General features: G+C 37.5%; 2 protein-coding genes across 4 annotated transcripts in view; both read right to left on the bottom strand.

The window, feature by feature from the left end:
• Positions 1-8,227: 8,227 nt before the first annotated feature.
• On the bottom strand, positions 8,228-15,924 carry LOC119082088 (protein SMG5). Its single transcript, XM_037191451.1, has 4 exons — positions 15,566-15,924; positions 9,370-12,272; positions 8,632-8,790; positions 8,228-8,566 (listed from the first exon to the last, which is right to left on the bottom strand). The coding sequence occupies exons 1-4, from the start codon at positions 15,604-15,606 to the stop codon at positions 8,352-8,354; spliced, it is 3,318 nt and encodes a 1,105-aa protein (XP_037047346.1). The 5' UTR covers positions 15,607-15,924; the 3' UTR covers positions 8,228-8,351.
• A 7,039-nt stretch (positions 15,925-22,963) lies between these two features.
• The window catches only part of LOC119082089 (ATP-binding cassette sub-family G member 1-like), a 49,486-nt gene continuing 46,483 nt past the window's right edge, over positions 22,964-25,966 (bottom strand). For 2 of the 3 annotated variants that reach the window (XM_037191453.1, XM_037191452.1), the window contains exons 4-11: positions 25,633-25,778; positions 25,436-25,575; positions 25,279-25,377; positions 24,955-25,208; positions 24,303-24,471; positions 24,100-24,241; positions 23,629-23,743; positions 22,964-23,366 (exon numbers count right to left, since the gene is read on the bottom strand). In XM_037191453.1, coding sequence (XP_037047348.1) covers positions 23,001-23,366; positions 23,629-23,743; positions 24,100-24,241; positions 24,303-24,471; positions 24,955-25,208; positions 25,279-25,377; positions 25,436-25,575; positions 25,633-25,778 — 1,431 coding nt within the window. In that variant the 3' untranslated portion in view covers positions 22,964-23,000. The remainder of the gene's footprint in view (positions 23,367-23,628; positions 23,744-24,099; positions 24,242-24,302; positions 24,472-24,954; positions 25,209-25,278; positions 25,378-25,435; positions 25,576-25,632; positions 25,779-25,966) is intronic. The other variant, XM_037191455.1, reaches the window with a different exon arrangement.

Below are 25,966 nucleotides of genomic sequence, written 5' to 3'. Positions count from 1 at the left end.
GTGAATGTTCGGCAGCGGGAAAAATTTGGTCACTTGGTGTATGTTGGGCAGCGGGAAAAATTTGATCACTTTTGGTGTATGTTGGGCAACGGGACGTATATACAGTTATATTGACATATATATAGCTATATTTACCTATATATAGCTATATTTATCTATATATAGCTATGTTGACCTATATATAGCTATATTGACCTATATATAGCTATATTGACCTATATATAGCTATATTGACCTATATATAGCTATATTGACCTATATATAGCTATATTGACCTATATAGCTTTATTTACCTATATATAGCTATAGTGACCTATATATAACTATATTGACCTATATATAGTTAGTATATAGCTATATTGACCTATATATAGCTATATTTACCTATATATAGCTATATTGACCTATATATAGCTATATTAACCTATATATAACTATATTGACCTATATATAGCATATTGACCTAATTATATGACTATATTGACCTATATATAGCTATATTGACCTATATGTAGCTATATGGACCTATATTAACCTATATGTAGCTATATTGACCTATATATAGTTACTATATAGCAATATTGACCTATATATGGTTAGTATATGACTATATTGACCTATATATAGATATGTTGACCTATATATAGTTAGTATATAGCTACATTGACCTATATATAGTTAGTATATAGCTACATTGACCTATATATAGTTAGTATATAGCTATATTGACATATATAGTTACATTGACCTATATGTAGTTAGTATATAGCTATATTGACCTATATAGTTAGTATATAGCTAAAATTTATTATTTTTTTTAAATTTATCAAATTTTTCAATCTACTAATTCTATCCATTTTGGCATGCCGGGATTTTCGGCATATTGTTGTGTTTGTAGTACGTGTTGGCCATTCTTATAACAAAGAATCAAAGTGAAAAAGAAAAGAACAAGAACTTTTGAAAAGTTTTGACAGTTTTTGAAATTTTTGAATTTTTTTTAAAATTTTGAAAATTTTGAAAAATTTTGAAAATTTTTTAAAATTTTCAAATTTATCATTTTTTTTTTTAATTTTTCAAATTTTTCAAATTTTTCAATCTACTAATTCTTCCAAAAGAACTGATATCAGTCAAAAACACTCAAAAGAGTAAAAGTGACGCAAGTCCCTGTGCATACTTCCAAAACAACTGATATCGCTGGAGGTGACGCATTCTCCGCTTGTACGCAAAAACTGTAACAGCAAAAATTTGACCAAAAAAATTCTAGAAACAAAATTTTACCAAAAAAAAATTTGCGTCACAAGTGGTAGATGTTGAGGAAAGTACTTTTAAGAATTTTTTTAAAATAGGCAAGAATACGTCCTAATACGTCCGAATCATCTGCCACTTTGTGACGCAAAATTTTTTTTGGTAAAATTTTGTTTCTAGAATTTCTTTGGTCAAATTTTTGCTGTTACGGTTTTTGCGTACAAGCGGAGAATGCGTCACCTCCAGCGATATCAGTTGTTTTGGAAGTATGCACAGGGACTCGCGTCACTTTTACTCTTTTGAGTGTTTTTGACTGATATCCTATTAATGTTGGTTATTTACCTGCAATGTGAGTTACACAACTATATTATAGATTACAGAGCTATATTATGCATCGACAACACATGTTATAGCTAGGATTTGCATATTGTGGCTGTGTACTCTATATCATAGCTGTGTAACGCATATTTGACGTATGAAAAATATAGCTGTGTGCTGCATATCAGAAAATGTATGGGACCATGCATTCAAGTTGTGATTCGTACTGACGCTTGGTCGGACTCAATGTTAACAGATAAAGAAAAATTGTAAAATAGCTTGGCTGATTTTAATAAAGCTTGATTGTCAGGTTATAGAAATACCTCTTCAATAGTCAAAATCCGTGGAAACACAGACGAATGAAAGTAATCAGAAATTTCAATATATTAGAAACGAATTAACTACAGACTTGAATTAGGCTGTGTGCCTTATAATATAGCTGCAGAATTTATATTGCGGTAACAACGCTTCGAAATAAGAACGTGTTACAGCACAAGCAAAATTAGCACAACAGCAGCATTGGTGACGGTCGGATTCTCAGGTTAAGCATCAATGGGCGCGGTTAGTACTTGGATGGGTGAAAGTTTAGGAAAAATTTTTATTTCTCGAGATAGATTTGAAACGCGTCTCACAGCTATAATATAAGTTACACAGCTATTTTAACTACAGTCTTCGCAATATGCATTATACAGCTATATGCCAAAAAATGGGGGTGCTAAGTCCACTTATAGATCTCACACGCATATTGGGATTTTCCGTGTATGAAAATTGTGGAAAATGTAGAAAAATAGGGAAAAATGCATTTTCAAAATTAGTAGCTCCTGGATATTTTACACTTCGAGTTCGAGGTTAATAAAATTGATTAAGAAAAAATTACAAGACCAAAATAAATGCAAAAGAAGTAGGATTAACCAACGCGGTCTAACGAGAAGCTTCTACGTATTTTTTTATGTAAAAAATGGATCTGAAAAATTTGTGGAAAAATGTTTGGGGTCTACTTCCACAGAATTTTTTTTGTAGCACAATAAAATAGAATGAAAATTACTTCAAGTTAAAAAAACCGACTCTATACAACGATATAAATTTCAGAAAAAATTGATTTAAATTTTGAAAAATGTTAGAATTGTCCTTCCATTGACTTTCCAATCTTTCCATTATTTTGAATGAACATTTACTTCTGGTTCTCTACCATCTGGACTTATGATTATTATAAGCAGCGCAGTTGTTACAAGTCGAAATCAAATTTTTCTCATAAGATCCACACTCACATCTTGTCAAAGGGGTTTTAAAAATGTTTTAAAGTCGGAGCATTATAATTTGATCGATTCTACTCATAGAATTCATTTTTAAATAATTGTAGTATTCGAAGAAATCATTTCGAAAACATTACAGTATAAAAGCTTAGACACGGGCATTTGAACGGATTACCCGCAGGTATACCGCGAGTAAACAGCTCTAATGCGCATGTGTAAGCTTTTATACTGTAATGTTTTCGAAATGATTTCTTCGAAAACTACAATTATTTAAAAATGAATAGAATCGATCAAATTATAATGCTTCGACCTTATTCTTCATCAGCCTAAGTCTAATATAAGTCACTTGCTCTGCGTTGTCGGCGTGGTTCATACGATTAAGTGACTTTATTATATCTTACTCATTACTTGGAAGCTGTATGGGTCCGAGGTTCCGGGGTTCTTATGGGGAAAATGTGAGATTCAATGAAGAGTTTAATCTATTTTAGTGATCTTTATTAATTATTAATTTGTAAGTTCTTGTCGGATCACATGCATTTCATAGCTAGAACTCAAGAATAAGAAGCAATTTAAACTTTTTTTTTAAATTTTATCTTGAATATGATGAAAGTTGAAGATCTCTAATCGTCAGTTCCTAAAATATCATCGACCTTCACTACCTGGTCTAGAGCTCAGTGACGACAGACACTTCCATCAGTTGTTTTGAATTACGTTTTCCTATTATAGACTAGTCAAAGTTAGTTTTGCCATTTTCCCAGCTTCTTTTGAAGCTTACAACTTGAAAACATATTCTCTGATATCTAACCAAAAAAATGGAGAAAAAACCGACATCGACCATTAATCGGCATTTGAGGCTAACACACTTTTTCGCGAATGCAAATATCAATTTTATTATCTGCTGCGAAATACTTTTTTTTATCAACCTCTCTCTTATCATCGATAAAATGACAACTTCGAACCAAAACCAACTTTACTCGTTAGTATACGTTGAACGAAAAAAGTTACGTAAAAGAGAAACCGGACAGAAAGGAAACTTCTTTTCAATTTTCTTAATTTCGTTAAACCCAAATCCAATTAACAGTTGATCATGTTACGATCGTGTGTATCCCGTTTGACCACAGTTCCAACAACTAATGTTGTGTTGAAACGAAATGCATCGGTGATTGTCGGACCAGCAACAAAGACTATTTCACCGCTTGAGAAGTGGACACTTGCCTCCATCATGATGGTCGGCTTTGTTGCGTATCCCGTGTACATGATGTCGAATATCAAACATTACAAGGCAAAGAAAGAGTAGTTCGGTGTTGTTATCGATGTGTGTTGGAATAGAATCGAATAGAAATAAATTTGTTCGTTTGGCAGATTTGAATGGAGCTTTTTGATTTTCTGATTCCATCGCATCGAATGTGATCTGAACGGTTAGTCATGTGTTAGGGACAAGTACGATAAAATTATATGCGATGACCTACGATTTATAAAAAGATCCATAACTTGTCCCGTGACCCGTGACTAACGAAAATTGAAATAAAAATAGTTTGGCCTTTTTTTGAACTATTCTCAGAGCATCTTGCAATCTTCTGAATTCGGTTCATTAATGAGATGAAGTTCCGTCAAAAGCGGTCGATGGATGGATAAGAAATGGTCGATGGATGGACAAGACATTGGTCGAACTATGGATCAATTGTGGAAGTCGAAGATTAGAGAAACTATGTCAGCGGTACTTAGCTAAAATTGTAGCCTACATTTGCCTGTATTTCATTTTTGATATCTTTTCATCAGAATCCTTTTCGAAAATGTATGACCGCAATAACGACCACGAATGTGTTAGCTTTAAATAAAAATTTGTTTTGGTTGCAGTCGTTTGACCCAAGGTATATAAACATACTGAGGTAACGCAAACCCTCAGGGAATAGCAAGAAATACGGATCCAAACTTTCGGGTGAAGTTCTCATGATGCTAATACATATATTAACAACTTGCTGTACGTATGTGTGTTAATATACCTTAAACTCATTACAAATTCACCCGAAATTATGGATCCGCATATTTGTGCGCATTTGCATTACCTTCAGTGTTTATATACTTTGTTTTGACTGCCTGCGATCAAAATGTCAACAGTTTGAGGGATTAGATGAAACTACGATTCTTTCTTGAATCTAGAGTTCGAATTTTGAGTCTTAAATATTCTTCCGCAACAGATCGTTATTGGCGGAAAACACTGTTATTTTTCTTGTACCAGACTTCTCAGATTTGTATATTCGCGATCCCACAAAAACCTCTGAAGAAGAATACATGACGCAGTTCCGATCTTTTCTAAATTCCAAAACAACTGATATCGCGGTTGTTGACGCTTTCTCCGAGAGTACAAAAAAAATTTTGGAGCTGTTGAGAAGAAAATTCTTAGAAAATCTGTCTGCGACGCAGATTTTTTTGGTAAAAATTGTTTTGAAAAGTTTTCCAGGCAAACATTTTTTGATCAAAATTAATATTTATTGAACTGAAAAAATAATTACTGTGGCGAAATTGCGTAAAAAGTAAGAAAAATGAATTAGTGCATTCTGTTTTCTCGAAAACGGAACGTGAAGTCCGTTGGCATCTAATCCCAACGCAATAGTCTATGGGAAGTGTACAGATCAGTCAATTGGGACTATGATTCTTGTTGATCATTCCTAGTTTCGGAATTCACAACGTATGGGACGTATGGGATAATCTGAGTCTTAAGGTTTCAGTAACAGATACGGATAACCTGTGTGAAACGTCACGAACAGATGCGCACGATGATTGGGAACTTCGTGTTAGGCCTATGTCTTACCGTCAATTTCAAGTTGCACGCGGTTCTTATTTTTCGGATCGCCAAGAACATTCCACGTGTAAATGTCGGGCATATGCTCTGTTCCTCCCATCTAGATAATTGTTACAATTGAAACAAACACTTTCGCAAACACCTACGCTTCGGGTGAATTAGCGTAGACTAGCGTTACTGCGTTAGGCACACAACTAGTAAACTGATGAGAAGTAACGACGATGCCATTTTACGTGATTTTCAGTCACGTAAAGCAAAAAAAATTAGAGAATCTAATCGACTTGCTGTAGATGTGCAAAAACTGACTAATTGACTGGTATCTTTCTTGAACGACTGTTTTGAACTGAGCACTGAAAAACTGATGTTCCTTTTATTTATTCTAGGTTCACTAAAAAATCATGACAACGACAAGGCTTTCTTCCTCAGTTATCAGCAGCAGTATGTTCTGTTACACAATATCAGTAATACAAATCAAAATATTTTGTTCATATAATGCAATCGTTCCGCTATTTTTTCACTAATTCACAAAAACATTTTGTAACTTTTACCTAATTTTAGTTCAAACTGTTGCACCAACGGAAATTGTACTAAATTTTTTATGTAAAGCAAAAAATTGTTGACAATTTTGCTGTAGCTGATCCACTATTAATTATCTGCTCTGACGGTAAAGTTGTCAGTAATCCGACGGACCAAGCTAACATTTTCGCCGCTCGCTTCCTATGGATACCACATTCAAACAGAGAGCTCGGTGATTCAGCTTTTTCTGAACATATTCGAACCACTGTCAACGATTTCCCTATTCTTAACCACTAAACTGATAAAACATACTTCACCAACGCTGTAGAAATTCGCATGATCCTACAGTCGTTTAAAAACAAAATCTTTTTGTCAAAAACTCTCGCGAGGTCCCGATATGATTCCCAGTATGATCAAAAAGTTGTCATTTACCTACTTCCTCTTACCTAAGATCTGCATTACTCGTCTGAAAATTGGTTATTTCCCGCAATTCATCTACAAAGAGGGATTCTTTTGAATACACATGGTTTGAAAGGTCTTTGCAAGTAGACCTCAAAACAGGCCTCAGACTGTCTCCAGCTGCACCTGGTGGAAGATCGAAAAAGGGTGTTTTTTAGACTCATTTTACGTTGCGTACATACGTTGAGGCACGGCAGAGTAAAAGTAAACCTGGCAAGAGCGGTTCTTTATTGAAACGTCAAATGAGGGACCTAATACACTGGATGAAAATGAACTCAAATGAACACTGACATAAATTGAAAAATTTAATTCGAAAAAACATAGGGCTACTAGATTATTCAGGTCCCTAGTCAAACAAGCGCTCCTGCCTGGGGAGGTCATCTACGTGCGCACATAACACGAATGACTGTTGTAAACTCGTTGTTTAGAATTTGTTTTGATTGTAAATTGGTGAAGTTCAGCTGTCGCTTATTCGGCAGAAGCTTCTGGTTTAGTACGTTTATGTCGATAAAATCCTAAAATTTCAACTGAAAGTGTCAAGCTTGACGAAATGTTTAAATCAAAGCTTAGGGAAGCGTTACGAGAACATATAACAAGGGCTTGCCAGTGATTAGCTTATTTTAATCTAGTCTGTGAACATCTATTTAGGACATTCAAACATAGCTGTACAAACATATAAATAGACTTTCAATACAATCTTTTTCGGTGAAAGAGGAGCACCAGATACAAAGAAAATACCTTTCACGTTCAGGTCGACTGGAGATTGGAGATTCACCAGTACTCTTCAAACTGAAGGAATTATTATAAATTAGAAAAATATTGTAATAATGGTCGAAATGTGGTTTTATTGGTCAATTCCGGCAGCTTTGTTGGGTAAACGATGTCTGTTCAGCATGTAAATAAGTAACCAGTTTCAGAGTCGGACCAGTCGGCAAAGGCATAAACTCGTTTGTTGCGCGTTTCTTATATTCAGTGTTTGGAATCAATTTTTCTGAAAGACCGAATACAGGTTTTGTAGTCACGATTCGATTCTCTCATTTTGATGAGAGCAGCCACGAATCGACGTCCCAAATGAAAAAGGAAAGTCGATTTTTAAATTTCTGCATTTTTATTTATTGACTTCCTTTTTGTTGCTTGAATTGATAAAGTTTAAATGACAAAGGCAACCTAAAAAATACAAAACTAAAAATTGAAAATAGGCGAAAAATAGTAAATGTTTTCGCAGCGGTCGATTTTAAAACAGAGTGAGAGAGAGACAGAAAAATTGTTGACACTCCCAAGTTCTCGCAATATAGACAGAAAAAACAAAATGATTTGAAAAGAGCTCCGGCAATTCGCAAAATTTTCTAATTTTCTCTGTAAACGCTTTTACTGTCGTCGATTGTTTTGATAGCGTGCCGCGATGTTGCGGCGGACGAACACTATAACAGCTTTTGTGTGTTTCCCTCCCAATACATGCATGCGACGAAAAAAAAAACATTAAAAATTTCCATTCTTCAATTTGACATTGGATTTTGCATCAAAAAAGGAAAACGATTTTCGTTTTCCATTACACAAAAATCCACAATTTTTATACTGACTGTGGCCGCCTCATTACTAACCATCACTTTAACGTTTTCACTGAAATTTCTCATTATCGGCAGATTGACATCGATTATTTCAGGTTATCTCGCATTAATATTCCCCGTTAATTGTTTTGCATGATTTCCGAAAAAAAATTGACCCATCAGTTGACCATCAAATCCGTGTCGGCGCGTTCATTTTTTCTCATACTTTGCGTGAAATGTGGTTATTCGCTCGAAGTCAACGGATACGGCATTCAGGATGCCCGAGTAGCTGAAGACGGGCGACTTTTTCGAATTCAAATTCTCGCCGGTCAGCAGTGTCACCACTTTGATGTTGTTGTCCGAATGGTGGGTCTGGATGTAGTTGCAGAATTGGGCAATTTGAATGAAAATCGAATGTTCGCGATCTGCGAATGGGACAAGATTAGTTGTATAATCGAATAGTTGCGTCCGATTTGCTGCAGAGCCTTACCTAGTTTTTTGGGAATTTTGACCAGCGGAATCGACAACGATTCATTGTTGCGTTGTGAACGTATAAAGCGACTCCCTTTGCTGAATTGTTGTTCCAAAAAGCGAATAGTGATGCGTGCGTTATCGGCGGATTTCTTCAATTCATCCAGTTCGGATATGACTGTGAACAGGCCAAATTTGCGTATTTAGAAACGACAAAGCGAAAATTTATGGTAAAGTGTGTACATAAGCAATCGAAGTAATAGATTTGATGATTACACTCATCTCTTGCGAAAGTAAGGACAATTTTGAAGAGTCAAGAACCACTTCAGTCTAATCTTAATATTGTTCTAATTGCTATGCCTAAACTCTTATTTGGTACTTCTCCCAAGGAAATGCGGAAAACAGGAAAAGTAGGAAAATATGTGGTTTTGGTTGAATCATTTTTCTATGGTGAGTCTCAAAATAGTCCGTGTATTTGGCTCTTTTCAAAAAAATTGCCCTGTTTTATCACACATCTGCCTGGGTACTAATGGAAAAGTGTTTGTTCACGCGATAAAAGATTTTCTCCAAAACACACACAATCGAAGTAACGGATTTGATAATTGCACTCTTCTCTTGCGAAAGTTGGGACATTTTTAAAGAATCAAGAACAACCTCAATCTAATCTCAATCGTGGTTGAAATGCTATACTTAAACTCTCATCTGCTCCTTCCAAAACTAGCATTAGATTCTAATAAATGATCGAAAAACGACTCACCTGCATTAGGAACCAATAAGACAAACTTCTTCGATTGAATCAAAGTCTTCACAAGAGACAAGTGCTGCGTCAACGAGTTCGTATCGAGAACCAGGTAAGGTGTATGCTTGTTAATCGGTCCCTTCTTGACAATCGTCTCCAGCGTCTTTACCTCGTTCTGCAGCCACAATTTCCCCATAATTTCACATTTCGTCTCCTCGCCGGAATTCTCCTTGTCCGACAGCAACTTCACGCTTCGATTTTTCAAATAACTTTTCTTCGGTATTATGACCTTCGCGTCGTCGATCTCCTTCTCGTCGTTGCTGGTTGTGGTCGATTGCATGACCACAGGTCCGTTGCGATTCAAACGTCTCTTACGCCGTCCACCTCGATTACGCCGTCGCGGTTCATTGTTATTTTTGGTCTCACTTTGACGGGAACTTCGTCGACCGCCACGTTCTTTACGCGACAACACTTCGATGAAACGTCTGGATCGCGCACAGAAATTGTAACGGAACTTCTTCATTTTGCACATGAAAAAGCCGAAATCGATCAACTTGAACAGGCGCAAGATGTGGCACTCGTTTTCGGTTAACTTCAACTTGTTCGGCACAGTCCAGTCGAGCGGATGTTGTGACGATTTGAGCAATTGGAACCCTTTCAAACGGATGTCCTCTTCCAGCGGAATTTTTACGCGATTGTCAAAGAGCGATCTTAGATCCGCACGAACGTTCTGAGTTTTGATGAAGTTGCGTTCGAAGTAGACTTTCCGGGTGAAAATGTCGATGTTGAACAGGTTCATCAGTTTCATGATCTTATGAATGAATTCCGGATTGGATGAGTAGCAATTCAACAGGATGTCATTGTTCACCTTCATCCAATCGAAAAGGATTTTAAGCGATTCAACGCACGGTTCGTATTGAGCGAATTCGATGACAATATTCGGGTCAATGCGGTTGTAGTCACGTTTGTAGCGCAATTTCTCAAACTTCTGATCGGATTGATGATGATCACTTCCATACGAATCGGTGGTCGTTGGATTGGTTGCGTCCACGGGCAGATTGTAATTGATTTCTGGACTGATAGCCGGCGAATTTCTCTCACCACATTGAGTGTACACACATTCCTCCTCAATGACAATGTCTGCATCATCGTCATCCAACAAATTGAAATTCAATTTGTAATCCGACTTCGTCAGGTCAGCAAACATATCCACTGCTGGACTCATGAAAGTGGAAAAATTCGGTTCTGACTCTTTTGGCTCGACGTCCCCATGGAAACCATTCAGTTGCTTCTCATAATCGGCATCGCTGTTTCCGCCATTGTTGGGATTTTCATCCTCATCATCCGAAAATCCTTTAGCATCGTCGTCCTCAAAATCACTTGAATAACAAGAGCTAAGCTCTTCTTCCTCCTCCTCTTCCTCATCTTCTGAGCTGAAATTCGAATCCATTTCATATTCCGAATCAAAATCGCTGCTCAAATCGCTGTCGTCCGATTCATCCGAATTCATTTGCTTGCGTCGACGCCGAGTCAGTTGCTTTTTCTTCGACTTCGATACAGTCGACGACTTCCCGTCAGACTCCTTTTCACGACCACTACTTCCGGCCGATGGTAGAATCTCGTTCGCAGCTGACATTTGCGATCCATTCATTTCAACGATAACGGTCGGTTGGTTGGTTGCGGCTTTTTTCAGCAATATTGGATGGTCGAATTTCGTGTCGTTGCACATTTCCGCATGCGGTTCTTGTTTCGATTTGATAACGTCTCTGGATCGGCGTACGTCTTTCTGGAACAGTCCGAACAGCATTTCGTACATCTCCTGAAATTGTTCGTCTTGCTTCTTGCGCTGGCTCTGGAACTTCTCCATATTGACGATGCATACGTCGACCATTTCCGATGTGATTGCCACCATCAATGCGATCAGGCTGTACAACTTCTGTGAGCTGTTGGCCTTCAGCTTGGTCATGCAGAAGAACAGTGTCATCACAATTTTGAACAGCATATTCTTGGTCAGCGGGCGATGTTTCGCCTGCAGTAGATCCTTCAAATCGACCAGCCAACCGTGACAGAGACTGATGAAGTCAGTAACGTCTTTGTCGAAAAAGAAAATGTCTGCGATCAGTATGAAGCGTGCAATGAAGTCACGCACCGAATCGGACGATTTGCCATCCTCCAATTTGCACACGTACGTCGATGAATTTAGGAATATCTTGGCCACGTTGTGCTCGCTGAATTCGAATGGCGTCGAACAGATCAACGAGTACAAGTAATGGTACGTGGAATCGAGATCGTAATTTCGACCAGAGAATAGCGTTCCCAACTGGTTATGGGCCATACCGATGCTCGGATTCAAATTGAACGCCTCCAGATAGTATCGCGATGCGAATTCCTTGGTGAACTTCGAATCGGTAAAGTTGAAGTCAATGTAGTAACGATGCAGATCGCCAATTGACAATAATGATGCGTGCACGGTCGTATTCACATAATGGATGGTACCGTTCGAAACTTCACGATTCCAGTCCATCGCATTCTTCACAGTCACTCCGTTGCTACTCTCCAAAATCGAAAAGTCAATCAAATGTCGCAAATCATCGCTCATGTTCTCCTCTTCCATGCGCACGATGATCGACTTGAACGTTTCGATACCTTCCGTGATCAGTCGGCTCAGATTCTTTTCGTCGTTTTTCTCTCCGCTTTTCAACCACAAACTTTTCGCCAATGTTATCAGTTCGTAGTAGCCCTTTCGCCACAGAACTTCACGGGACTTCTTGCCAACGATCTCATCATAGTGGAATATTAGATTTTCACTTTGTGCCACGATTTGTCGCCGGATATCCTCGATGTCGTCGGCAAAAATTTGCTTGATGTCGGTGATGGATTTTCGTTTGTCGTCCAGCTGTTTGACGACACTAAACAGTGACCTGGTGAAGAAACAAGGGAACAATTAGGACAATTTGTACGAACATCAGATTATTTTTACGGGATGTGGGAGGTGCATTAGCAACACAGTGTGTGATAAAATGAGCGAATGATGTAAAAATTAACGACTGGTCCTTGTACCAAATACAACTAGACGAATACAACCGGTGGAGGTGCGGGAAAATATGAATTTTACGTTGTTTGCCTCTGTTTTGGGTGCCAACCTAACTTCCTGGCGACGAAAATTGTATTTGTTCAAATCGTGAGGAATATGCAGGGCAATGTGTCAAATAAAAGGTATTGACGAGTAGAATCAGAATGTTTGACCTACTTTTCCCGCACCTCCCCCGACAAGCTGACTAGGCAAGAAAATAACAAGAACGAACTACACTGCGACATAAATGTTTGTAATTTAAATAAGCGCACAACGTAACACAAAGTAAATTTGCAACAAATTCCCGTAGCATCAACGGACATTCATCAGTAGAATGGGTTTCCTTTTCGGCCGTACACGTTGCACATTAGATTTAAGAGGATCTGGATTTGCTGTCATCATCATTATCGGCGGTTTTGTTATTATATTCGTGGGCATATCTTCGGTTGGATTTTTCGGTCTAACCATTTTATCGGACATTATTGCGGATGGCCACAAGATCTTTAAATTTCGAAACCAATCGAAGCTCGCTAGTGTGTGTGATGCAATGAAGAACGCCAAGCCAATGTTCAAATAACAGAACAGATCACTCTCAACGCAACTGGTGTTGTCATCGTCCGGTAATTTATATCTTGGTCGCGTAAATGTCTTGCCAACTTTTGTGCTCATCCACAACAGTCCTTTCAGTAGTGGTAGCCATATCAAGTACATGGCCACTTCAGTACCATAAATGGTCAATATCGATTCCATGAGGAATACCAGCTTGCTGGACATGGATTGAAGGTGTGACGACAAATTGACTTTGGCAAGCATACAAGCCACCGAAGTGGCAACGATAAACGTTGATATGTTTGCATCTAACGGCGAACCCTTTTGCGTTCGAATATTCAGAATGTCAATTTTGTACAAATGGATAGAAATTGCAGCGCCGGCTTTTACCGCAAATGATAGAAATTTTAATGGCAACATTGAATTAAAAAATAAAGAATTTTTATTTGAATATGGTGAAGACAACTATAGTCCGACTGCTTTGTTTGGAAATACGAATTTAATGTCATTGGTTCGAAATGTTGGCCGGACAGGGTTCAATGACCTATGACCTAAGGTAAATTGGACATCACCTTTGAATTGACTTAATCGAAATTATTTCTAACTGGCCAGAATTTTGGTTCAGTTAGATTTCGATACAAATAAACATTGTTGTATGGCATGGCGTTGAGCATGAGAACAGACATTGTATCATTTTATCTTAGATGTTGTTAAGGATTCAACTGTGGTTCTGCGGTGTGCTGAGAATGATGGGCACAAGGATCTGCCTGTAATGCGACACCGTGACACTAACCACATATTCAATTAGGTTTCTGGGGTTCCTTTTAGAGAATTACTATTACCTACGTCTACCCAAACGCCCCAAACAGACAAATATTGCGATTTATGAGAAAGTGCATTAAAATTGGAAATTGCCAACGTGGAAATATTATGCGATCCTGACAATTCAGGTATGTAACCGATTTGATACTTCTAGAAGATGTGGCTACCAGATAGTCATACCTTCAACGAACAAATCTACATTTTCGGCTCCCGCCCGGTTCGTTTGACTTAGAATCATTCAAGCTACATCCAAAAGGGCAACGGACCAAATTTTTTTAACATGCAAGGTTACTCGTTACACATGACAACAGAGAAAACATCAACGGGCAGAGCATTTTGCTGCTTTTCCCTTTCCTTTGGTTCACGTTTAGTTTGTAAATACGATGAAAAATAAGCTGTTTCGAACTTTGGCTCTAGTGGTAGCCCTAGGCCAGCATGGTTTGGTTATCATAAACATTTTCATGGCTGAAAAAAGAGGTCTAAAATTATCTTTGCAATAAAACGTCTAAAAGGTCAGTCTGTGCAAAGCGCTGCCCCTATTTCGAACGTCGGAATGCAGTGACATTACACCATCATTAAAAATGTAATTTATTTGCATGAGAAATTCTGACTACTGCTGTCTGTTGGTCTCGGTTGTTCCTTTTACACATTTTTCACAAAACAGTTCGATAAAAACACTAAAATATCGAACAGCAAAACAGCTGTACACACAATACCTCGTCATACGAATATGGTAGAGTCAAAACTACAGTCATTAACAACCACAATTGCCACGGTAGACACAAAGGGAGTGTCACATAGAGTTTCAGAACTCTGAACTTTTCACTTGGAACAAGCAATTATTTTGCAAAGTGTTCAATTGAATGCTCAAACATAAACGATCATCAAGCAGTGACTTCCCATTCATTACGACCCCCTGATAAAACACCAGAAATTTGTACATTGGGATGTCCGATTACCTTGACTATGATTATATGGTCGCATAGGATTCTGCGACAGACGCTGTCAAGCCGACTTCCATACGTCTCAGAGTGATCAAACAAGCGACACGTAGCTTATGGTATGCCCAGAAAAATTATTCGTCGAAAATTGCTGCCGAAAAAATTCATTTCGTTCGTCGATTGTGATAGTACAATTTTCATTTCCCTCCGAAAACACTCAATGTAATTGAACCAACAGAAATTTTCTAATTGAATCAATTTTGCGAGCAACGTTGCGAATAAATCTGTGCAGATGACAGAGCAAATTTGAACTTGTTGTACGATTTTTCGGACGAAGACATTGGTATTACATCATAACCAGCCATTGCACAACGAAAACAAATTTCCATCGATGGGAATGACATTTTCAATGAGATGTGCAATGCACAGAAAAGTATAGGTATATCAAAGGGAGGAGTAAAATACATTATGGATGAATATGTGACATAAATTCCCACTTCCCGGTTTCAGTTAACACAACAACAAAGCAAAGACAACCGGAACAAATTTCAATCGAATCAAGTCTGCATCAATTGAGTACGTTGAGTAGGTATAATTGACACGATTAACGCGTCGATTCGTATAAATAAACATCTGTTTAAGCGCTAACGACTAATAACGCGATAACAGCTCAGAGAAGTCCGAAGAAACGAAAAGTGTTTTTTAATAAACGAATAACCTTGACGACATGACATGACTTTTCAATACACAAAGAGTCTGTTCTAGACAATTCGCGGTTTAAGGTTGAAAAAACCAACAAACAATCCGAAATTATACCACATTCACTTACCGATACAACTGCTTCATATCCTCGTTCGTCTCCTTCTCCATTCTAAATTACTTGTCGTGATGAAATTATTGCTTCACGTAAATTTTCTTCGATTTTATTTATTTTGTTAACACTTATTGTTATCAACCCGTTTTTTATCATAACTTCCGTCAAGATATTTCGATGCATTTGCTTACAATCTCGGCACAGCAAACACTTTTCATTTTACTATCATTTTTCGGACGATCGAACAGCATCCCAAATGGTAAAATTATTTGATTTTATTCGATTCCACACTATGTTGAACTTTTATGTTTTCGACTGAAATGATTGGGAATTCCGTAGAAAATGAAATAAATGTGTGATGTGATGCCACTTTCGTTCAGTTTTTGTTCGTTATTCGATCAAAAAATTGAGAGACGCCGTCTATGTGCTTGACAATCAATTTGTCATTTCGGCTCACTTTACCATTTAAAAAGTGGCACCACACCAACAGAATAGATTGTGGAAATTGTTATCGTCACTACCGCAAAAATCAGTGATGGCACTGCCTTCGAGTCGGTTTTTTGAGATACGAAATTTAAAAATCCAAATCATTTGTTAGGAAATTAAATTTTCGATCACATTGTCCGTGAAAATATTGTTCGGTGAATTGACAGAAGTGACCGACTTGCCGACAGCGTCAATCATTGAGAGTCCTGTGAAATAGTGGTCATATCCATAATCTATGTTAGTATGACTCATCTATAGCTTTTAGATATCGTTAATGATTAATTATCGCATACGCGGTGTGATTCCCCGAAAAAATTATTCACCTAGGATATATAAACAAACATTATACTTCTGTAAATTGTCAAAGTGTCATTCGCATATCTTGTTGTCTCGTTTTCGCTTATGCGATAAAAAAGAATATGCACGTATGACAAGCCGTCTCGGCGAGCCTCGACCGCTTCGTCATACGTGCATAATATTTATTGTTAGTCTCTGCTGTTAATAGTTCCCTTGACTGAAAGTCATGGATCTTACGAATGATAAACACTCTAAAATGTTTGTCAATGTTCACTACCATGATTGAAAATACATGTAATCAATACCCTCTCGACTGTAGTAGATAACATACAAACTTATGAGGCGAGTGGCGCTTCATTTACAATCCACTACGGTTAACGGCTTTCAGATTGCATACAGACATCCATCGACTGACTGTAGTCAATACTCTCTCTAGCATCCAAACTCTCTCAAAAAATCGACTTAGGGGGAAAAATAAGTTTGAGAAACGCTGATTTTTAATATGGCTTAAACACAACAACAACAACACGAGCGAACAAAGTAGCAGTGATTCATCAACGTATCTACCACCTTAATAATCGTAGTTTGGTTGCTAGGGAGGGTATTGCTGTAGTAGATAACATACAAACTTATGAGGCGACTGGCGCTTCATTTACAATCCACTACTTCGATACGGATACGGAACAAGGTCCTGGTACATTAGGGTGGTTTTTTTGCAAAAATTGTAAAGCTTCGTGGATTGCATCGTAAAATAAATATTTTGGCACTAAAAAAACGTCGAAGCCGCGAGGATTTAATTTTTTGATTTTTTTTGAGCTGGCGCAAATTCATCAAAGTTTCGTCAATTTGGTTTGAACTTTGATTTTTTTCGTAGCCAAAAACGATCAGCAAAACGGTAGATGTATTTTTCTAACACGTCTTTGTGGCTAAGAAAATTTATGCTGCAAGATGGAAAAAATTGGTGTCGTTGTTCCCAAGATATGACAAAAAAGTGATATTTTTAGGCGACGGGAACAGGTTTTCGAGTGTGCTGTCTTGTAAACGGGTTGACGAACACTGGTAATTGCATTAAATGATAGTTTACAATCATACCTATCAGGGAAAAAAAAGTTTGTGAAAATTGGTTCAGTTTAGCCGGAGAACTTGCCGAAGAACTGGGCTAAAATCTAGCTACTCGCCCGTAGAATGACTGATGACCATTTTCTTTGCTAATAAATTACGAAAAAATACAAAAATTCTCCATTTTCTTCATTTTATGAATAGAGATCGAAATTGTAAGTAAAAGTTAAAATATGCGAAAAGTTGGTCAGGTAGACGTCAAATTTGACTAATTTTTGGGGGTCTGCCAACGGTTTTTCGTGCGAATCTTATGAAGTATGGACTTAAGAGCATTGTTAAAGACAGGAAATGAAAGGTATTGACTCTACCAATCAGGGAAAAAAAGATTTTTAACAATTGTTTCAGTTAATCGTGAGATATAGGTCTCGCAGTGAGCGTCATTCGGGCTACTCATCTGTAGAATGATGGGTTATACATTTCGCAAATGAATCAAGTTAAATGCTAAATATTAACATTTTATTAATTTCTAAGCACAAGGAAGGCTCATGAGGTAATTATAGAAGCAAAGGAGTCGGAATAATTGAGAAATGCAACAGAATTAAATTTGGTGTTTCATGCTGTATATCAAGTTATATAATGACTTTTCAAATAACAGTTATTTCGACTATTTTGCCTCTAGAATTGATTATAGGCCTTATTTGGGATTAGAAATGAAACAAAGTGCTGATATTTAGCATTTAACTTGATTCATTTGCGAAATGTATAACCCATCATTCTACAGATGAGTAGCCCGAATGACGCTCACTGCGAGACCTATATCTCACGATTAACTGAAACAATTGTTAAAAATCTTTTTTTTCCTGATTGGTAGAGTCAATACCTTTCATTTCCTGTCTTTAACAATGCTCTTAAGTCCATATTTCATAAGATTCGCACGAAAAACCGTTGGCAGACCCCCAAAAATTAGTCAAATTTGACGTCTACCTGACCAACTTTTCGCATATTTTAACTTTTACTTACAATTTCGATTTTGATTCTTAAAATGAAGAAAATGGAGAATTTTTGTATTTTTTCGTAATTTATTAGCAAAGAAAATGGTCATCAGTCATTCTACGGGCGAGTAGCCAGATTTTAGACCAGTTCTTCGGCAATATCTCCGGCTAAACTGAACCAATTTTCACAAACTTTTTTTTCCCTGATAGGTATGATTGTAAACTATCATTCAATGCAATTACCAGAGTTCGTCAACCCGTTTACAAGACAGCACACTCGAAAACCTGTTCCCGTCGCCTAAAAATATCATTTTTTTGTCATATCTTGGGAACAACGACACCAATTTTTTCCATCTTGCAGCATAAATTTTCTTAGCCACAAAGACGTGTTAGAAAAATACATCTACCGTTTTGCTGATCGTTTTTGGCTACGAAAAAAATCAAAGTTTAAACCAAATTGACGAAACTTTGATGAATTTGCGCCAGCTCAAAAAAAATCAAAAAATTAAATCCTCGCGGCTTCGGCGTTTTTTTAGTGCCAAAATATTTATTTTACCATGCAATCCACGAAACTTTACAATTTTTGCAAAAAAACCACCCTATGGTACAATGGTACATACAAACGTTTCACGTCATTCAGGCTAGCACCATTACTCTTATGATAGACAATCGTGTTGCTGAAATTGCAGCTTAACAGAGGTTATTTTGCTCTTCCCTTTCCCGTAACTCGTTCACGTTAAAGTGATAATGATAGATGAGTCTATAGAAAAAGACACTGTTTCGGCCTCAGGATACTACGGTGGCCTGAGAACATTGTAGGAATGTTCATCATCAGTTACTTGCTCTTCCCTTTCCCGTAACTCGTTCACGTTAAAGTGATAATGATAGATGAGTCTATAGAAAAAGACACTGTTTCGGCCTCAGGATACTACGGTGGCCTGAGAACATTGTAGGAATGTTCATCATCAGTTACTTCGTAGCTCCCTTCGTAAGACAGTAGATGTCATTCTCATATGAACTTGTAACGAGTACCATGACATGATAGTTGGAAACGTATGTAACGTTAAAGGGCCTATAGGTCTCTTCCAAGCAATGAATGTAAATAACTAGGTATGGCCAATCGTTTGAAATTGTTCTGGCCGGAGCACATACTGATTTTGCTTATTTTGTCGCTTGGAACGAACTCATTCTTGTCAAAATTGTCTACATAAATTTAAAGTCACAAAATGAAACAGCATAACCTCACAAGCAGCAACTGTGATATTTTTTATAATTCTTACAAAATGTAGTTCAGAAAAGAGTCGGATCTAAATATTTTAACTCAAATCGATAAATGACATGTCCATCAAACTTAAGGCACTAAGCCGGAAAAAGTTCTTCTCAAATATACCTATAATGTTAGCGAAGAATTCAACAATAGCTTTAGCGTTCGTTGTTTACATTGATACATACATCTTGTTTCGTCGTTGGCAGTTTATATTTGCAGAGAATTTTTTCCGGCTAACTACCTTTAGGTTAATGGACATGCCATTTATTGATTTGAGTTACAACCGTTGGGTTAGATTCTTTTTTGTACTTCATTTTTTGAAAAATATAAAAAATTTCATAGTTTCTCCATGTGAGGTTATGCAATTTGATTTGGTGACTTTAAATTTATGTTGAAACAAATGAGTTCGTTCGTGGCAAGGGCCAGCGAAATCCGTATGTGCTCCGGCTTGTATGAATTGGCTATACCTAGTTATTTACTTTCATTGCTTCCAAGGCTGTTCAAAATGTCAATCGTCATCCACAGAGAAGCCAACACAACCTCACTTTGAAGTTTTAACGAACAAATTTGTTTAAGTTGCGGTTATGTTTGCTTCTGTGGATGACGGTCGGTTGTTTTCGGCCTGTCAAAATTCGTTTTTACCGTACGATGGAAGAAACCTATACACTATAGGTTTGTTCCAAGTAACTGTAAACACGAACTTTGACAACCCGAACAACGACAATTTCATCCATAGCAACGTCGCTTACGTGATATTTCATACAAATCGAGAAACGTCGCCTACGCGATTTACACTGAGATATTATTGAGGTTATGGTTATATGGATGAAATTTGACAATTCATATGGCCTTGGAACAAACCTATAGCTATATCCACCATAATAGGTCTCTAAAAAAACCAAGATTCTAAGTGAAGATCCGAACTGTAGAAATAATCAGTCAAAAAACCCTTAAAGGGTAAATGTGACGTAAGTCCATTATCTCACTTACAAAATAACTGATATCGCTGAGGGTGACGCATTGTACGTCGTACGCAAAAGTTTTATCAATAAAAAATTGACTCAAAATATTTGTGAGAGAAAATTTTACAACAAGAAATTTGCGTCACAAGTGGCAGATGATTCGGGTTTCTTTCGTTTAAATTCTTTCAGTACATTTTTCAACCATTTTCCTAACAATACGTTCCTCAACATCTGCCACTTGTGACGCAAATTTCCTGTCATCCCAAAATTTAGGAACCGAACTAGTGGAAGTTAGCTACGATGAAATATGTACACCTAAACATTTCAACTTCTATTTCATCGTAGATGCATCCAAACCACATAAGACCCTATTTGGCCCAAAAGCACATTAAATTACCTGTCAAATGACACCATACACGACCATGTACGTTTTGTGTACCTCGAGAAATTTCAGTAAGAACAGTGTAAGTCTTCGGTCGAAAACTTTAACTGCACATATTTCAGTGTCGATGAATTTTAAACCCAATAAGCCCTATTCGGCTCAATAGTACGTGTGATTACCTTTCTAATGACACCCCACACGACCATGTACAGCTCGTGTAACTGGAGAAATTTTTGTAAGAAAAGTGCAAATTTTCAGTTTTTGATCACCTTTCACCAGCCACACAAATCTCGAAGAATTTTTAGACCCGTACGAAGTACTGGGGTCTTATAGCTTTACGCATACGTCCAATACGTGTTACAAGTCGAATTGGACTCCCTGAGTAACGGGAAACCTATTGTGGTTGTCTACAGATGCCAAATCAGTGAAAAAAAATATGTCCGTCTGTTTGTCTGTCTGTCGGTCTGTCCGTTCTCTAACTTGAGTAAAACACATCCGATTTCTAAAAATTTTTTTTCCTCGTTTGGTAATGTCAAAAGGCAGGCTAAGTTCGAAGATGGGTGATTTCGGATCGACCTCTCCGGAGCTGGGGCCCAATAAGTGCCTAAGTGTTTTTCGACGATATCTCCAGACATTTAAGCACTACACTTGTCAGTAATACGTCAAATAAAAGGTATTTACAATACCGATCGACAAAAAAAAAGTTTATGGAAATCGGATGACCGACTCGTGAGTTAGACCCCTTGGTGTGAAACAGGCACAGGGCGGCAAGCAGTTTTAGCTTGTAGGTCGGCCACATTTGAACATATTTCGTCTGTTTTAGCTTTATTAGATAGGTATTGACCTTACCAATCAGGGAAAAAATGTTTATGAAATTATGTTCTTCTGAGCGTGAGCTAGGTCTCTTGGAGTGAGCTCTTATCTGGCTACTCGGCCGTACAGTGAACGTGGAGTATTTTGTCAATATATCGAGTAAATTTTGACCGAATTTCATGATTTTTTTGTTTGAAAGGTATTAACGAATGTAAAGCGTCGGTACTATTTCCGGTCTCCTAACAAAATGGCTGCCGGCGGGCATTTTAGTAAAAGATTTTAGATTTTAGTAAAAGTGAAATATATTGGGGAAAATGGTACTAAGAAAGTTTGTGTTAACATAGAGGTAATTGGTTATGTGTGTGGGGTTTCAGGTATCACATATGTGGATATCTATATATAACTATATTCAGCTATATTGAGCTATATACAGGTATGTAGAGCTATACAATAGCATATTCCTCTGTGAAATGTTTATTTATAGTGAAATATAGGTAAATATAGCGGTATATAGCTGTTTAAATAGGAATTTATGAAATTTGACTTCGTACGGGGCTGTTTATATTGCCTCCGGCAATTTAGTTGTATATGATAACAAGGCAAAGAGTGGATAATGTAAGTGATTGTAAAGGGAGAATAGTTTTTCAGCAGAGAAGAAAATGAAGTAAGAGAAATGAAGAGTTTCACATTAAAGGCTTTTGATACGAATAGGTGTTTCGTACGGGTCGGCGTTAGCTATGTTTTTGAAAGTGGTTTTGGATTCTAGGGTCGAATACCTTTCTAGGCACATATAAAAAAGTCCACTGGAAAATGCGTCCGATTTCGGTAGGCTGCTTTTCAAAAGAATCCCTCAAAAGAAAAACATTCGATGATCACAGTAATCTAAATTATTAAGTTTCTCATTCTGTTCATATTCATCAGAGAATAAAGACGTGTCTTTGTTATTGGGAATAATTTCATTTGTTTCCACATAAGATCCTGGTAAACTAACAAAAGAAGTATTACCACCGTGGTAATACTTCTTTAATATGGCTATCTCAATCTATTATATATGGGACGTAATGGGTTAAATGGTGACATACCAGCGATAGATAAAGACATAAGCTATATGACGCCCAAAATATCTATTCTTCCCAGACAACCAAAATAATAACCTTTTTAGCAAGCAAATGTAAAATTGTATTAACTACGGTTATGTAGGAGTAAATAGCGACAATCTCATTTTTATCATAAAATAGGCCATTGTCGCGAACAATAAATAGTATGACCACAGTGCAACGATCGATACCAAATAGCTGGACTCATGAAATCCGAGCAGACTTTTCAAATAGTCTGCCTTGGCAAACAAGCAAAACATTTCGATATCTGGACAAACGGTATCCGCTCGATTATGACCATATGTTGCGTCAAACAGCCCCTCCAAAGCAAACCGAAGATAGCTGAAGTTCCTTAGAAACTTTAAAAATGGCGATATTTCGAATTTATATCCATCACCCATTCCGCATACGGATAATAGTACTATCGGAAACATGACCGCTGGTCCAATGAACAGTCCATTCTATAAGTGAAGACATGAAGATTAGCGCGATTTGGTCAAGGCTGTATACTTTGGGGAGGTCACGCAGATCGCCATTTTATGAGATACGCGGGAACACACCTTTTCCATACAATTAAACTAACCAAAATTGAATTTGTATGGCGTGGTGAATTTTTTGTATGAAACGTGGTGTGTAACCCGCGTATCTGCATCTGCGTGACCTCCCCAAAGTATACAGCCTTGGATTTGGTCGCGTTAAAACGCATGTTTTAGTGTGACTTACAACGAGATTAAATCTGCTAGCTATTAGTAGACCCATTCTCTCAGATACCAACGCGATCATTATTGTAATAGAGAAAAACATACATATTCGAGTCCATTCGAGCGGTTGATCGGTCCTAAAAAAAAGTATTTTTACGGCTGTTCACTGTTCACATCGCATGACGAAATCTGCAGAACTTAAGTGCTCCAAGCTTTTCAATTGGTTTGACAAACGTCAAATCAGGAGACATTTTAGTGAACAAGCGGTTTCACCATCATTGCTTTCTATTTGTATGATTTGTACTTCTTAGGTAACGATATTGTAACAAAGGGTTCCACACGTCAAGGTTCTTTCAGAACCTTGCCACACGTAGCGGAATATATCGCCTTACTAAGAAGTACAAGAAGTTATACAAAGCAGTGTCATCTGGTGATCGCGAAAATCGCCAATATTGCTTGGGGAACTCAGGTGCTAATTCGCGGATTGACTCACATTGGGTATGTTACGGTCAGAAATGTCAAGCATATCACAATATGTACAGGAGCTGTTGCCAAAAGAAAGGCCCAGTAATACGGTGCTAATTTGAACCATCTGTTGAAATGTTCACGTTTCAGAAGAGCAATTTCACCGGGAACTTTCAATCGGATTAGAATTTAAAAAATGTTTGAATCTTCCATTTAAATCGACAAACTTACAATACACCAAAACCATCATAAGAGGGGCATATATGAACAGTATGGTAACGGTAAAAGAATATTGAACATTAAACATCGCTTTTGAGGCGTCATTTCCACAGCCCTGAAATAAGCATCCAACCAACACAGCCGTGCATAGCGACACGCAAAACTTAAATGGTAAGCTAAGCTGGAAATTTTATCGATTATTTTTTCGAAAATAATTCTTTTGCAGACTTGTGGAATTATAGCCCTTGCCTTCGGCTCGGGTTACAATACTCCCACTCGTCAAAATAAAAATTTCACAACTAGCGTGTAATGTAAATTTTTCATCCGTGCATGCCGTGAATAACCTTATTTCCTCCACTCAAATGCGGTGAGAAGATGGCGTTTTGTTGTTGATCTCTCTGATGACAGTTCAGGTGAGAAAATATCCATTTTTTCAACTCTTGTTTTCTTCATTGAATGAACAAGATTTTTTTTGCAACTTTGTTCTGGTTTTCCAAATGGTGAAACAAACTGATTTGCCTGTTTCGTGGAAAAAAACGGTTATTCACGCCACGCACGAAGGAGAAAATAGGAAATGCCTACTCGAGCGAAATGCGGCATTCGCTTCGCTCTTGTTGAAATTACGTATTTTCTCCACTTGGTAAACAAATAACCATTCTGCTACCGATTCTCTACTCATTTGTTTCCATCGTCGGTTGTGCAACACTTTAAATTGATCCCAGCTTGAGGATCGACATTTCAGTTGTTTTGGGTCGATGTCTTCCGGAATTTTTACTGGAGGTTTATCTCTTCCTTTTTTACGCAGCACATTTTGATTGGCTAGATGAAGTGACCAACTGTTGCACTTACCATTTTCCGCCGCACTAACCATTCGATCTATGTACTCTATTCCGCAATCGCCACAAGACACCTCCACAACTACAAATGTAGAGAAATATCCGCTCGGATACTTTGCGTTTGGTTTGAATTTATTTTGTTCAATTCATACTGAAATCGGCTGGATTGTATGTAATAGGGCAGGTCAAACCAGTTGTTTGCAAATAAGGAATTATTTGCGATGGACTTCCTTGATACACGCATTGTCCGCCTGGCGACATGATGTTGTTACAAGTAAAATTCCTGTTTGTTGGAGCGAATGCACTTACCAGCCATTGCATAAACGAGATCAAACATTTCCAATATTTTTGCTGATGGAATATGTATTGAGCATACAATTGTTCGTCCTCCGAGTGCTATTCGACGAAGAAGTGAGATACACTGGGAACTGGATAAATCGTCTAGTCCACTGAAAGTATTCAATGAGCGAAAATCCGTTTTCCATCATTCGGAAGTGAAGACTTACGTCGTCGGTTCGTCTAGGAATATGACTGGTGGATTGTCAACCAATTCTAGGGCAATAGACAGTCTTTTCATTTCTCCTCCAGAGAGTACCTCACACATCGTTTGGCTGGTGTTAGTCAACCCCAGCAGATCCAAAATCTGCTGAATCTTTTTACGGATTTTTTTTACATTAAAATGGCAAATGAGACACACCACAGCCCTGCTTCTAGCATCAACATAGAAAATATTCGGAGGCTGATGACATAACAGTGGGCACTGCGTTTCTGTTTCTGTTGTGCAGATAGATTATTTGGTTTCAGTTAAAACATACAATACAAACAATCCTAAGCGGTAGC

Source organism: Bradysia coprophila, unplaced genomic scaffold, assembly GCF_014529535.1.
Source record: "Bradysia coprophila strain Holo2 unplaced genomic scaffold, BU_Bcop_v1 contig_373, whole genome shotgun sequence".
Classification (NCBI taxonomy): domain Eukaryota; kingdom Metazoa; phylum Arthropoda; class Insecta; order Diptera; family Sciaridae; genus Bradysia; species Bradysia coprophila.
The sequence above is the reverse complement of the archived record's forward strand: the minus strand, read 5'-3'. Positions and strand labels throughout refer to the sequence as shown.